This window comes from Macrotis lagotis, chromosome X (genome assembly GCF_037893015.1).
Source record: "Macrotis lagotis isolate mMagLag1 chromosome X, bilby.v1.9.chrom.fasta, whole genome shotgun sequence".
Taxonomy (NCBI): Eukaryota; Metazoa; Chordata; class Mammalia; order Peramelemorphia; family Peramelidae; genus Macrotis; species Macrotis lagotis.
Window position 1 is genome coordinate 504,196,494 of NC_133666.1, and position 14,546 is coordinate 504,211,039.

The 14,546-nt window shown below is 34.0% G+C and overlaps 1 protein-coding gene across 1 annotated transcript in view; it reads right to left on the reverse strand.

Moving 5' to 3' along the window:
- The window catches only part of LOC141499312 (F-actin-uncapping protein LRRC16A), a 201,563-nt gene that overhangs the window by 97,947 nt on the left and 89,070 nt on the right, over window positions 1–14,546 (reverse strand). Inside the window, exons 16-19 of the mRNA XM_074202092.1 lie at window positions 13,875–13,944; window positions 3,660–3,741; window positions 2,831–2,930; window positions 2,672–2,726 (exon numbers count right to left, since the gene is read on the reverse strand). Coding sequence (XP_074058193.1) covers window positions 2,672–2,726; window positions 2,831–2,930; window positions 3,660–3,741; window positions 13,875–13,944 — 307 coding nt within the window. The remainder of the gene's footprint in view (window positions 1–2,671; window positions 2,727–2,830; window positions 2,931–3,659; window positions 3,742–13,874; window positions 13,945–14,546) is intronic.

A 14,546-nucleotide genomic window follows, 5' to 3' on the forward strand; every position in this document is an offset into this window, starting at 1 on the left:
AGGCTTATCATATAATTCCATTATTCTAAATTTTTATCATCACTTCTCTCAGCAGACATCTTTTAAAAATTCAGATTTAAATCCTTGCTATAAGTGTTTCTAAGTAAGGCACAATCAAGTCCACTGGTGACAACATAATTTTTTAAATTTAAGTACCTTACAACAAATACTATTATTTTTATCTTTCCCTTTTACTTCTTAATTCTATCCTAGTGGTTCTATACTTGGGAGTATGACAACCATAGATAGTGAAAAATGGGAGCTACGTACACCAACTCACTTGCAATCAAATTTTACAACTGAAGCTAGCAGTATGATATTGGGGAAATAAAATGTCTCATGGACTAACAAAGAAATCCTCTTTTAAAAACATTCTCATGTAAAATGCAAATGAGGTGCTCATGTATATTTAAAACTACTTAAAAACAACAACTACGTCAAATGAATTTAGATTTTCTTGCTGCTTGTATTTTTGTAGTAATAAGATGCACGTACAGATCATTTTAAGCATTCTGCTAGTTACAGATTTAGCAGTAAAAAAAAGCAATATGCTAATAGCTTTTCTTACAAGTCACCCACTTTTCAATGACATGAAAGTAAAAAAAAAATCTTTTAATTATAGGGTGCTGTTAAGTAACAAGGCCGTGTGTGCTTTAACACGACACAGTTCCTTTTAAATACCTGTATTCTCCCCAAGAATACTTTCAAAGAATTTCTAAAACTATCAAATACATTTCAGCTAGATGTAAGGGGACCCTTTAGAATTAGAGAAGTAGATTTTTAATGTTTCTAATGGAATAGAAATTAAATAAAACAAAAGCCTATATTACCTATTCTTTTTTTTAATGTTAAATGTATAGTTTAACAAATATTTTAGGATATTAAATATCACAAGATAAGCTTCCCAAACCATAAAAAGCTGTAGCAGTTCAAATAAGCTAGGATCCCCAAATTACTAAATATCACTGAAGACAAAAGTAAAGGTAATTGATGTAAGGATAAATTATGTGTATAAAATGAAAGGCACAAAAATAGAATTTACAAGTAAGGTATCATGGCTACCTCTAGCTTCAACAAAGGGGCATATTATTAGGAACAAGGTATGTATTTTATGAGGATTAGGAAATATTAAAGTACTTTTAATTCATTAAATAAAAAATGAAACCCATTCCCAAACCTGCAGTTTGAATATTAGATTAGCATAAACTGAACATAAAGGAAGTTATATTCAGAAACTTGGAGGGATAAATCCTGTCTGATTTCTTATGCTAGTGGGAAGCCTCCCACATTTATTCAAGCTCAGAACCATACAACAGACTGATAGGATGTTGACAAGAGCCAGAGGTTAAATACTGGGTATATGGCAAAAGTCAGGAAGTATTCTACTCCCCAGTACTCTGCAGGTCCCTTTTGCTTCCCACTGGTTTCTTAGCAACTTTGGGTGGTACTTAAGAAATCTTATTAGGTTAAATTGCATGCATATTTCTGGCTAACTTCTGAATGAACCAGAATGTAACTTTAGAAGGATGTCAGATGAATTTTCTTTCCTAGTCTGCAAGAAATACTATTACTGTCTTTGGAGTGAGACAGAACAAGTAAGATCCTTTTAAAATTATAGACATATTAAAAAATCATAGACATGGACTTTTAAACTTCTTTAGAATTTGTAAAGAAATGGGAGAAAAATGCCACCCCCCTCCTCCCCCCGGCCAGTGTGAGCACACACATACAAACAAGGTTAAGGGAGAGTTTTCTAAAAAAGATAATTATAAATAAAGTTATGCTGAGTGTTCATGTGGACTATGGTAAAGAGGAGACTCAAATATAGTTAAGAGGTCAAATGCTAGGGAACAAATGAAAAGGATTAAAGGACTTTCTTTCCTCATGCCTCTCTGATCCTACCCTCAATTTACCACTTTCTTTTCTAGTGTTCATGAAATAAAAGTATCATGTGAAATCATTTTAAATTTAAACATTTTCTCCAGAGGGAGTCTTAGTCAAGGGCAATCAAAAAAGGAAGAGTAGGTTGGATTTACAGAGCATAATGACAAACTCTTATGAAAATGTGGTCGGCTTATGCTTCTTGCAATTCTCCAAAACTAAATGAAATTCAAAGGAGTAATTTGATGTTTCCTAGCAATAGTTAAAGTCACAAGGCCACATATTTGAACACAAAGTACAAAAATTGAGTCTAGGATTTTCACTTGACCTTAAAGAAATAGAGTAAGGGGCTAGGTGGCGCAGTGGATAAAGCACCAGCCCTGGAGTCAGGAGTACCTGGGTTCAAATCCGGCCTCAGACACTTAATAATTACCTAGCTGTGTGGCCTTGGGCAAGCCACTTAACCCCATCTGCCTTGCAAAAATACCTTAAAAAGAAAAGAAAAGAAATAGAGTAGAAAGGGATCTAAGAGTTAAAATTCATTGACCTTTTCATCTTTAAAGATAACTCTATCTTCCAAAAATAAGTGTATGAAGAAGTGAATTGCTAGTGTATTTAATCTTACTAACATTAAAATCTTTAACAGTCTATATGTGTATGCTATGTTTGGGCATATTTACCTATATGGTCAGACGGATTTGAAAACATATAGGGATTAACTCCCTAAAAAGAATCTGCAAGAAGAATAAAGCCACAGATATTAATATAAGGTTTTAAAAACAATACTCACTGATTCTTCATCTTGAATCATCTGTACTAAGTTATCCAAAACAGGTGTAAGATTTCTAAAGGGATTTTAAAAATGGAGACAAGTGAATCACACCAATAGTGTTATTAAGCTTGGCTGCTTCAATTGAGTCATTTTTGAAAAAAAGGAAAATATTCTTACTTGGATTTCATATTATTGAAATTTTTGCCCAATGCTAGGTGTTGTATTGATCTGTTCTTACTAAGCCACACTATCAGTGTAGAGAGGTCAGATTCCAATCCTATGAGAAACAGGATAAATACACACTCAAAACACAGGTGGAAGAGAAGGAAAGTTACTTTCAGATGGGCATATTTGCACACTACTATGAGAGTTTTGTGGATTCTTAACCATTCATTCTCAAAGTTCTTTTTACTTTCCTTTCACTTCCCATTACTTCACAAGGATAACCTCATTCTTCACAATGATTCATCCAAATCTCTCCTTATCATTGGCTATTTATATCCAATTAGTCAGCAGGAAATGGGGAGGGGGCTGAGGGGAGAGAGGCAACTTAATTCCTTATGCTCACTAAGATAACCAGTCTGCTCACTGTTAATGTGGGGAGATTTTCTTTTTTGCAAAACACTGATACTTAGTGAAATAAATTCCTGAATAAGGTAATGGGGAACACAATTTCTGTTGTGTCAAAAATAAGCAAAACAGTTTCAATTTCTCAGGAAGAAAAATGTTCATTTGATCTGATTCCCATCATGTGAATTTGACAAGATATTTATTATCAGAGGGCTAAACATTATTCTTATTTCTTAAATTACTCTTAAGCTAAATTAAAAAAAATGCTCTAATTCAAGATGGCCAATGACATTCCTACCTAGTGAGTTACCCAATGAATTTCCTCATTCAGACCAATGGTTTTCTTTATCTAATCTATTTTTTACTCCAAGGACAAGTTTGTTTCTTTTTTTCCCCTTTTCTTCCATGCCCCAACCCCTTTTTGTCCTGTACTTACCATTATCTGAAATGTCTAGGCTGGTGATGTTGTGGATTTCTGCAATACAGCCTTCTAAAACCTGGGCACCTCCAGATCTCAGCTAGAATACACATATATCAAACAAAAACACAGAACTATTAGCAAAGGCTATAACTCCTGGAGGTAGCAGCAAGGGTCTTGAAAATAAATACTTCAAGCAAAGAACAATGTACATAATGGGAAACAACACTATGCAAAGAAGAAGCATCTTTATCACCTTGAATGAATTCCCTTTCTTTCCGACCTCCATCAAATCCAAGCCCTCAAAACCAATAGGAAAAAGTATTAGGAAAGCAAGTCTTTTCCCATTTCCACAACTAATAAAGGCAATGGCTGCCAATTCATGACAATTTCCATTTTGACTTAAGATATGGTACAGTTTATAGCTTAAATGGTGGACATAAAAATCATATCAAAGAAACCAAATCAGGAAAAACAACAAGTCCATTCTTTGAACTCTAGGGATGACCGATACCTAAACCCATTTTAACAAGATGTATATAATCACTGTGAAGTAGAGGGATTCAGCTATGTAAGGATGAAATAATATATCCAAGCTCTGTGAGGAACAGACAAGAAGAAAAACTAAGAGAGCTTATTTACTAAAAATGACCACAAATGTTCTTATTGCATTATGGAATAACTTTTCAGAAGAGAAATGCTACACAAATCTTCTCCTCCCCACCCAAAAAAATATATGAATACTTCTAAAACTTTATTTTTCTTGTTTTATTTATTGTGTTTTCTTGTGCAAAATGGCTAATATGGAAATGTTTTGAATGACTTCACATATATATTTGATAGCATTTATTTGCCTTCACAATATAAATGATATGATTTTTTTATATATAATTGATATCAATTATATGCCTTCTCAGGGAAGGAGGAGCAGCTAGAGGAAGAGAGTTCAGAATTCAAAATTTTAATATATAATATAACATATGTTATACATATAACATATAATATATAATTGGAAAATATTTAATAAAATAATGAAAATGTATTTTAAAATGTGAATAGTAATCTGGAAAAACTTAGCTAGTTTCTTTTTGCACAGTAGCAACTGTTAAGATGAGAGGGGTTGGGATCTCTTTCTATTTCATTTATTCAATTTAATTTTAAACAAAAGAAAAAATGTAAAATACGAAACAGGACATTTGGAGACCTAGTTTTCCTAGCAAGGGAAAATTCAAATTTAGAATGTTTGAAAAGTATTTTATAGAATTTAAAGCACTACTGTTGTTTGTCCTTCATTTTCAAAGAGAACCAATGTCATCACAAGGCAGAACTACATAAAGTTTTCTCTGTTTGTCTGTCTGTCTGTCTGTCTGTCTGTCTGTCTCTCTCTCTCTCTGGAATACAGTGAATGACCTTTGGGTCTTCCAGGTCTGACTTCCAAACTCTAAACACTTCCTAGCACCTGCTCTCGTGCTAGGATAGAAACCTTGTACTGTAGTTTTTTTCATCCACGGGCTTGGGACTGGGGCTGGGGCTGCAAGGCTTATAGGACTGGGTATATATGATCTTCCAGATCTAACATTTTTTCAAATTTCTGAGCAATTATGTGTGCTTACAATACAGGACTTATGCTAAGTACTATATGCTATGTATAATGTTGTATACAATACCATTCATGTACTCAAAGATTTTACCATTATTTGTAAACACTAAAGATATCAATAGCACAAAGCAGCCTTTAATCAAATTTTGACTCAAGTAGCAAACTACATTCCACTAATTTCACCAGTGTTAAAATTTTATCCTAAAGTAAGTCTGATGGCTTATTCCGGACAATTTCAATTGTCAAAAAGTTTCTATTATTCTCTACTATAAAGTTTCCCTTCAGTAAGGAGAAATATTCTGCTAAAAAAGTTTAAAATAAAATTTTCTAATTTTTTTGTTCAGATTTTTCATTAGTATTTGAAGAGATAATGTTCTAATGTGAAGAACATCTCTAAATACATCAACATACAACATGCTAGATAGGCTCACCCTTGTTCAATATGAAGGGTTTGTAATCAAATTTGTGTTAAGTTGTGAAAGGAAGTACCAGAGCCATTCCACTTCATTTTACATGGTTCCCTGACTGAAGAAGTTTTTCCCATATAGAATTCTGGACAATAACATGGTCCATGAACAGATTTCTACCTGGTTGGCAAGCACAATTTCTTTAAGACAAGAAATATTTTTGAGAAGCCCTAATTTGCATTCATATTAATTGACAAGTACTATCTATGTATTACTAGCTATAGTAATAGAAACCATGAGTGATTTTAAGGGCTATTAAACCAAGATCTTTGATAGAAAATGCTATACATGAGTCTAAGTGTGAATCAGCACAAATATATTAATATAAAATGTATATTTTAAAAATCCAATAAACTGAAAACATCAGTGTGTGCTACACATACAAGGCTGCATTGTTTAGTGTATTAGCTATTAAAAAGTTGATATAAGAGTAGGCAAGGTACTTACGCAGTGGCCAAGCTGAAGAAAGCACAGGGAGAAAAGGTGAAATATATTATCAGCAATGAATAAGTAGCATAAAACAGAGGGAAAGCAGCAGCTTGTCAATAGGCAATCAGTCAATGAGCATTTATTAAGCTATTAGGCAATGAATTAATCTGGGGGATACAAAAACAGTCTCTGCTCTCAAGAAACTTATAGTTTAATGGGAGATATGAATAAATAAACATCAAAAAATGAAAAAGTTCTACATGAAATTCTTAAAAGTAGAATTACAGGGGGGAAAGGGAGATTAATTTAAACAGGAAAATAGCAAATCTTTCAAGGAGTTATCTAGAACAATAGATGAAAATCAATCATTATGAATATAAAGAATAAAAGTGACAAAAAGATAAAATTGCCTTCATAATGTAAAAGTTCTTCCATTCCTACAAATGAAAATTGTTTTTAAATGATTTACATAATTGGAAGGGATAGGGGGTATATAAGCTAGGTTCTATTACTTAACACTAACATTTCTCATGTTGCTTCCACTACATAAGTGAAAAACTATTTCTAAGTCCATTAACCATGGTGATGGGATAATTTAAACCCAAAGGTGAATATAAACCCTCATTTGCTGTCCTTCAAAGATCATCTATTTTAAAACAGATGTTGGCATGTCCACTTAAATAGAAATTAACTTGAAAAACCATTTATCTCTTCATTTTTTCCAACCCCCTTCCCCCACCTTCTTCCAGTGTGCAGGAATAAAACTGTAATTATTCTTCTGGGAGTCTGAGGAGGGAAATCAATCACTACAAGTCAGAAAAAGAGATAAAAACTACAGTGTAAGTACTTCCTTTTTCATTTGGAAAATATGATTCAGGAAAGGCTTTGATTGGGAAGGGGGAGAAATTAACTGGACAAAATCCAATTAGACGGGGTCACTGGCTACCTGGATCTGCTGCCAATGGAAGAAGTACAAATGCTTGAGAAATATGAAATAAGAGCTCTATTCAAAATGCTGAAAAGCACAGCTACACATTATAAGCCTTGCCTGCCCATTCTGCCCTGGTGAAACATTTTTTAGCTGTGCATTCTATTGTTTTGGTCCACAGGAATGCAGTGGGTGGGAATGTGCAAGATGATAGAGGTCACAAATACCTACACCATACACACTGTCTAATCTTGAAGGCTAGTGGAAAGGCTGTCAGACTATATAGCAATGCCTCAAAGTTCCCACTGTTTCTAACTGTTTGGAATTCTTACAGCTGATGTGCATCCATTGAAATGGTCATCAAAGTACTTTCCAATGTGCCACAGGATGAGTCACACAGGTGGACAGCTTTCAGTGAAAATGTTATTCTACAAGGAGTCTCATATCTAGAAGTAGCTGTATTTGCTACAATTATCTACTCAAGTTTTCCCCCCAGCTGCTAGGAAGTGCAGAGCAAATCCAGGGCTGGATTTGAAGTCAGGAAGATCTCAGTTCAAATCCAGCCTCAGGTACTTGTGATAGCTGTATGACCCTGGGCAAGTCATTTATGACTATTTCCTCAAATGTAAAATGAGAATAATAATAGCACCTACCTCCCAGGGCTGTGTTGAGGATCAAATAAGATCATATTTGTAAATCATTTAGCACAGTGACTTATTAAAGGCTTGTTTCCTTCCTTCCTTCTTTCCTGTTTATCTAAGAGGAAATTAAGATCATAGGAATAGGAGTTCAAACTTTCAATTTTTACTCTCCTCCAGATAGTGTATGGTGATAAAGGGATTTTTAAAAATATCCAAAATGGATACAATCAAATGCTAACTTTAATGATGTTATCTTAGCTCAAAACATTCTTACATTTCTCTTTGGGAAATATCTTCCTGATCAATAGTAATAATGCAACTCATCAAAATATGTGAGATGCCTACTAGCTTATGGACAGAGCTCATTGTAGACTGGAAGAGAATCTGAATTCTTCAAGGCTTTCCTAGCGTTGAATAAGCTCTGGAAGCCACCCAAGTGGGGTGGACTCTGAATATAAATGAACTCAGTTAGGGACTAGGCCTTTGTCCAGAAATCAATCTAGTAAAATTCTGAGAGCATTCATCACTATTAGTCATTACATGATAAATACTCTTGGCCAATGGCTACTACACAACGAGGCAGAGCAATAAATGGAATATTGGACTTGAAGACTGGAAGACCTGAGTTCAAATCTTTCCTCAGACACAACTTCTCACATCCTGAGTTATCTCATAAAATGTCAATAATCATAGCTTGTTCCCTTTGTATGACATTCTTTTCCAACCTATCCATTTTCATAGGTTGTTCCTCAATTTCTAGAATGCATTCTCTTGCCAACACTGCCTCACTGCTTGGTTTTCCTCAAGGCTCAGTTTAAGGGCCACCTCTCCTAGATGAGGTCTATCCTGATCCACCCAATTCCCACTTCACACTCTCCAAATTAATTTATATAAATATATATTGTCTTATCTGTACAATCCTTGAGAGTAAGGACTACTTATTTTTGTCTTTGACATTACAGCATCTACCACATACCTGGCTCATAGTAGGCACCTAAGAAATGTTTGTGGAATGAATGAATAATAAAAGCTAACATTTATATATCATTATAAGTTTTGCAAAGATCTATACATACATAGATATATTTATTCATTCACATACACACAATTTAATTTGATCTTCAGAACAGATCTGGATAGATGCTAGGATCATCATTTTACACATAAGTCTCAGAAGGGTTAAGTGACTTCCTCAGGATCACAAATATAGTTAGGTGTCTGAGACAGGATTTTAAATTTGGTTGTCCCTGACTGCAATAACTATCTTCTATCATTATGTCATCTAGTCATGTCTGAGAGAAACTAAGGAAGCCTTCATAGAGGATGGGTTCTTAAAGAGTGTTGAAGGGCTCAACAAGGATTGTTGAAGGGCATTCTAGATCTAGGAGAATGTGAAAACAGAGGTGGGGAGGCAGAAAAGTATGTGAATAGTATGGTTCAAATGGAGGTCAGAATACATGAAGAATAGTAGTATGAAGAGTAGTACGAAGTCTATAAAAGTAGGATGACACCAAATTGTGAATGTCTAAAATGCCAAGTTTAATGGCTTAGTCATTATGTGGAAGACTATTAAAAACCACTGAAGGGTTTTAAAAAGTGGTGTAACATATTAGACCTATGTATAAGGATTAATTGGTATTGATGTAAAAATATGAATTGAAGTTGGAAGTAAAGAGTGGAAGCTGAAGACAAGTAAAGAAGAACTTGGATGGCAGAAGTAAGAAGAGAAAGAAAGGTAGATTTTTGAAGCAAAAATCATTGGCAACCAATCACATGTAGGAGATAAAACTATTTAAAGCTATTACTGTTGAGAGAAACGTAGAAGGCAGAAGGAAGAATAATAAGATTTTTAATAAATGATAAGTTATGCTTTGAACACGTTCAGTTTGAGATGCTGGAGGGACTTCTAAGCAGAGGTAATGAACAAAAGAACTGAGTAAAATTTCAAATGTCAAGAAATAATAAGTCCATGGGAACTATCAAGCTTAAAGTATCAGAAAGAGACATCAACAAGGGGTTTGTTGCAGGATGTTGAAGTTAGGAACAGAAATAGGAGAATATAGTGACACAGAAGCCAAAAAATGAAGAGATACTGAAAAGTAAGAAATTATTTTCGAGCAAATTTCTCTAACAAATGTGATTTTATATGTGTGTGTGTGTGTGTGTGTGTGTACACACACATACATACATACACACACATATTAAAGATAAATTTAGCCAAATTTATGAAAATAAATACAATTTGACTCCATGGATATAATATGTAACATTCTGTCTTTTAAATATTGAAATATATTTATGCAATATAGTATAAGTACAACTACACAATATGTATCTCTATGTGCACACATATAAGCTTCAAAATATATAGTTATTCTTTTCCAAAGTTGATAATAGATTAAATTCAGTGAAAGTAAGGCATGTTCATATAAACCTTTATAGAATATTTAAATAGCTATTATGGGGGCATATGTTCGCACTAGAGCCAAACCATTACTCAAATGATCTCAGATCTCAGCATTCAAATGAGGAATCATAAAATTTAATTTTAAAAAATGAATAAATAAAATTTTATTGCTTTAAGAGACCTCTGGAAGTTTATTCATCTGCCTACATGTAACATCACAATTATGTCATTCCAAATAAATCAGTCTACAAACTGTGTTTCCAGTGGTAAAAAGATATTTAGCCTGAGAAATTTATCACAGAATTTTAGAGCTCTTATTGTTCAGTCCTGATCAGCTATTCATGACTGCAGTAGACCAGGTCCTTCTATGCTCCATGATCTCCTAAAGTCTGCCCAAGTCTGTATTTGTTGTTTCAGTTATCTATCTTCCTCTGCTGTCTCCTACTCCTTTTATCTTTAATGAGTCATCTTCTCCTTCTCTGACCAAAGTATTTAAACTTCAGTTTCAGTATTTGACCTTCCAAGGAACAGTCTGAATTAATTTCTCTAAGTACTGACTGATTTGATTCCCTTGCTGTCTAAGGGATTCTCCAAAATTTCCCCCAATTTGTGGCCCTTAGCTTTCCTTACAGTCTTTCACAGCCATACTTTGCTACTGGAAAAGCCATGGCTCTGAATATGCAGACCTTTGTAGACAAGGTGATAAGTGTTGTTTTTTTTTTCCATATGCCTTCAGATTTGCCATAGCTCCTTAGTGTTCTAGGAGATCTTAGATCACTTGGTCCAATCTGCTTATCCTTCAGATGAGAAACTGAGGCCAAAATTGATTAAATGTATGCCTATGGTCACAAAGTTGATCAGAAGGATTGGTGCTAGCATACTGCTCTTCTAATGTCTAGTTCACTATCCACAGAGGTTGAAAATTTCAGAAAAGTACCTCTAAGCATAATTACAAGGTCAGACAGCAAGCCAACTCCCCTTCCATTTTCTTTGTCTTAATTCCATATCATAACTGGGTATAGGTGATTAATTGAATCCTAACTCAGTTTTTTTTTGGGGGGGTGGATGGTACTATAAGGAATCCAGGTGTATATTAATAATAACAATGGATAACTTTTATAAAATGTGCTAAGTGGTTTAATATTATTTTATAAGTTGATCCACACAACAACCCTAGGAAACAGGTACTATTATTATCACACACCCCCATTTTACAGATGAGGAAAACTGAGGCACAAAAAAGGTTTGGGGTTTTTTCTGACTTGCCTAGGCTTACACAGCAAGTAAGTGTCTGAGAATAGATTTAAACTCAGTTCTTCCTGACTCCAGGTCCAGTACTCCATCCAATGTACCATCTAATTTCCCTAGCTGCTATTGGGAAGGAAAAGGAGTAGTATCAAACAAGAGTTCATTAAAAAATGTGAATTTGTTTAACAAGATTTTCAAACTACAAAGCTAAGCTAAAGGTTAAAAAAAAAAGACCCAAACAAATGAAATAAAAATTAAAAACCTGACCTTTAAAAAAAATCAAGTCTCATTCTCATATCTAATGCATGTTAGATCAGATGAGTACCTGGGCAAGTCATTTCATAAGGTACTATGATAATATCCTTATTTAAAAACTGAGGAGCAGAAATATTAGGATAAAGTAGATAGAAGACATGACTTCCTCTGGCTCTGGCTCTGGCACATACTGGGTAGGTGAACAAGTCACTTAATTTCTCATTAAACTCAGCAACTTTCTAAGACTAGTGGTTGCAATGAAAATGCTAAACTGCATTGGTCTCAGGAGTTTCTTCTCAAGGAAAGTTCCCTATGTCAGTAAAATTGAAGGTTTTATTCTCTACTGGGAGATATCCTAATCCTTATCCTAATATAATAAAATCATGCCATAATTACTTAAAACATGAAGCCCTGTGGAAAAAAAATTGTAAACTTTAACATGTTTTAAGCTTACTGCTACTACAATTATTTAATCATTCTCTGATAAACCATAAGCAGAAGTCAAGAAAAAACCTTGAAAGCTCAAGAATACAAGTTCTAAAAACTAGTATTTAAAATTAAACTTCTTATGTTATAAAATCATAAAATTGGGTCTTTTGGGGAAATAATTTAGCGACACTATTATTGTAAAATAATATTTCAATTAAACAATATAAACAATAATAACATATTTTTATTAAACATCTATGATAAAGAAGACCTTGTTCTAATTATTGGAAACACAATAGAAACAGTCCCTGTTCTCAACAAATACTCCACAGTATTAGATATATGTTGTTTCTGTGTTGGTGTTATTCAGTCACTTTTCAGTCACATCCAACTCTTCCTAACCCCATTTGGACTTTCTTGGTAGAAATAGTGTAGGGCTTTGTCATTTTCTTCTCCAGTACATTTCACAGTTGAGGAAATGGAGGCAAACTGCATTAAGTGGCTTGCTCAGTAGTTACTAAGTGTATGAGGAAAGATTTGAACACAGATCTTCTAGATTCAAGGCCCAGCACCCTATTCATTGTGTCACCTAGCTTTCATATGTTCATAAGATATATAAAGATAAGTAAAGAGTAAGCAATTTTAGGTGGGATAGAGTATAATAACTGAAAAGATCAGGAAAGGCTTCCAACAGGAGGAGACACAAGTTTGCCTTAAAAGAACTTAGGGATAAGAAGTATATATGAGAAAGGAAATTTTCAAATTTGTGCTCAAGTATCAGTCAGATGCCATGGCTAATGCCAGAATTATTAGCAAACAGCACTATGTAAATTGTAAAACACCATATCAAATGCTACCAAAATCTCACTGGATTTTTGGCATAATATATATTTATATATATGAAATAAGATAAAAAGGCAATAGAGCCACAAAGCCCATCTGGAAAACAATTTGCTGTAACTTAAGCAACTAGGAGATATAAAAGAGAGATAAACAAATATGAAAACTTATTGTCCGGGGACTAAACTAGCTAAATTTGGAGAAGTAAATATTGAAGTTGCCTTCAAATGTATTTTTTTTTTTGATACGGCAACTCACAAAGACCACCACATAAAGAGGTGTTGGAATGATGGGAAGACTAACAATGATAATACTAAAGATGAGATTAACTAGCATTTATATAGTATTCTAAAGTTTACAAAATGTTTTTAAAATATTTCCATTTATCATTACAATAACCTTGGGAGGCAGATGCTATTGTTATGCTCATGTTACAGAAGAGGAAACGCAGGTAGTTGAAGGCTAAGTGACTTGCCCAGGATCATACAGCTTGAAAGTGGAAGAATCTGAACTCAGAGTTTCCTAACTAGGGGGGTAGCTAGGTGGCACAGTAGATAGAGCACTAACCCTGGAGTCTGGAGGACCTGAGTTCAAATTTTACCTCAGACATTAAATAAATTGCCTAGCTGGGTTACCTTCGGCAACTCATCTAAACCCATTGCCTTAAATTAATAAAATAAAAAAAAAAGAATTTCCTGACTCCAGGTTCATCAGCTCCATCTACTGCGTCACTTAATTGCCTTACAAATTCTTAGGTAATGGGATAGAAAAAATGAGTTCTCTTAAAAATATGCCTTTTTTTTAGAGGATCAAATGGGGTTCTAACATTCTATAATAGCTAACTTGGAGAACAAATAGAATCAGAACTTTTATCATATGCTTTTACTCCCCCAGTTACACCCTATGGAGATATAGTATCAGACTCCAGGAAAAAGTCAACTCAATTCTGAGATTATTTTCTCATATGCATATACTGAAATTAGACTTACCTCACAACTGCTGAGATCAAGAGAAACCCCCTTCAGATTATGATTGCAAGCCAACCCCAATAAGAGTGCTCTGAAAAAAAAGAAAAGAAAATTAGATGAAACTAACAAATTCAATTTTTTTTTAAAGAAAAGTCAAAATTCTGATTAAACATGCTACCCACCTCCAGAGAAAGAATCGATGGAATCTGAATGCAGATTGAGGCATACTTTGAGGTTTTCTTTCTTTTTTTTTTAGAGGGGTTTGTGATTTTTTCCTTTCTAAAACATAGCTAATATGGATATATGTTTTACATAATGACATGTATAATCAATTCCAAACTGTTGCCTTTTCAAGGAGGGAGGGAAAAGGAGAAAATTTTGAACTTAAAATTTTATAAAAACAAATGTTAAAATTTGTTTTAATATGTTACTAGAAAACTGATTAATTAAGGAAGTCTGGCACACATTTTAATGAGTGTTGGAAGAATGAAAATTACCTGAAATCATAGGTCTAACAGATAATATCATCTCAGTTTTTTTTTTTTTTATTAAATCTGAGTGTGAAGGGGTGGCTAGGTGACGTAGTGGATAGAGCACTGGCCCTGGAGTCAGGAGTACCTGAATTCAAACTGGGCCTCAGACACTTAATAATTACCTAGCTGTGTGGTTTTGGGCAAGCCACTTAACCCCATT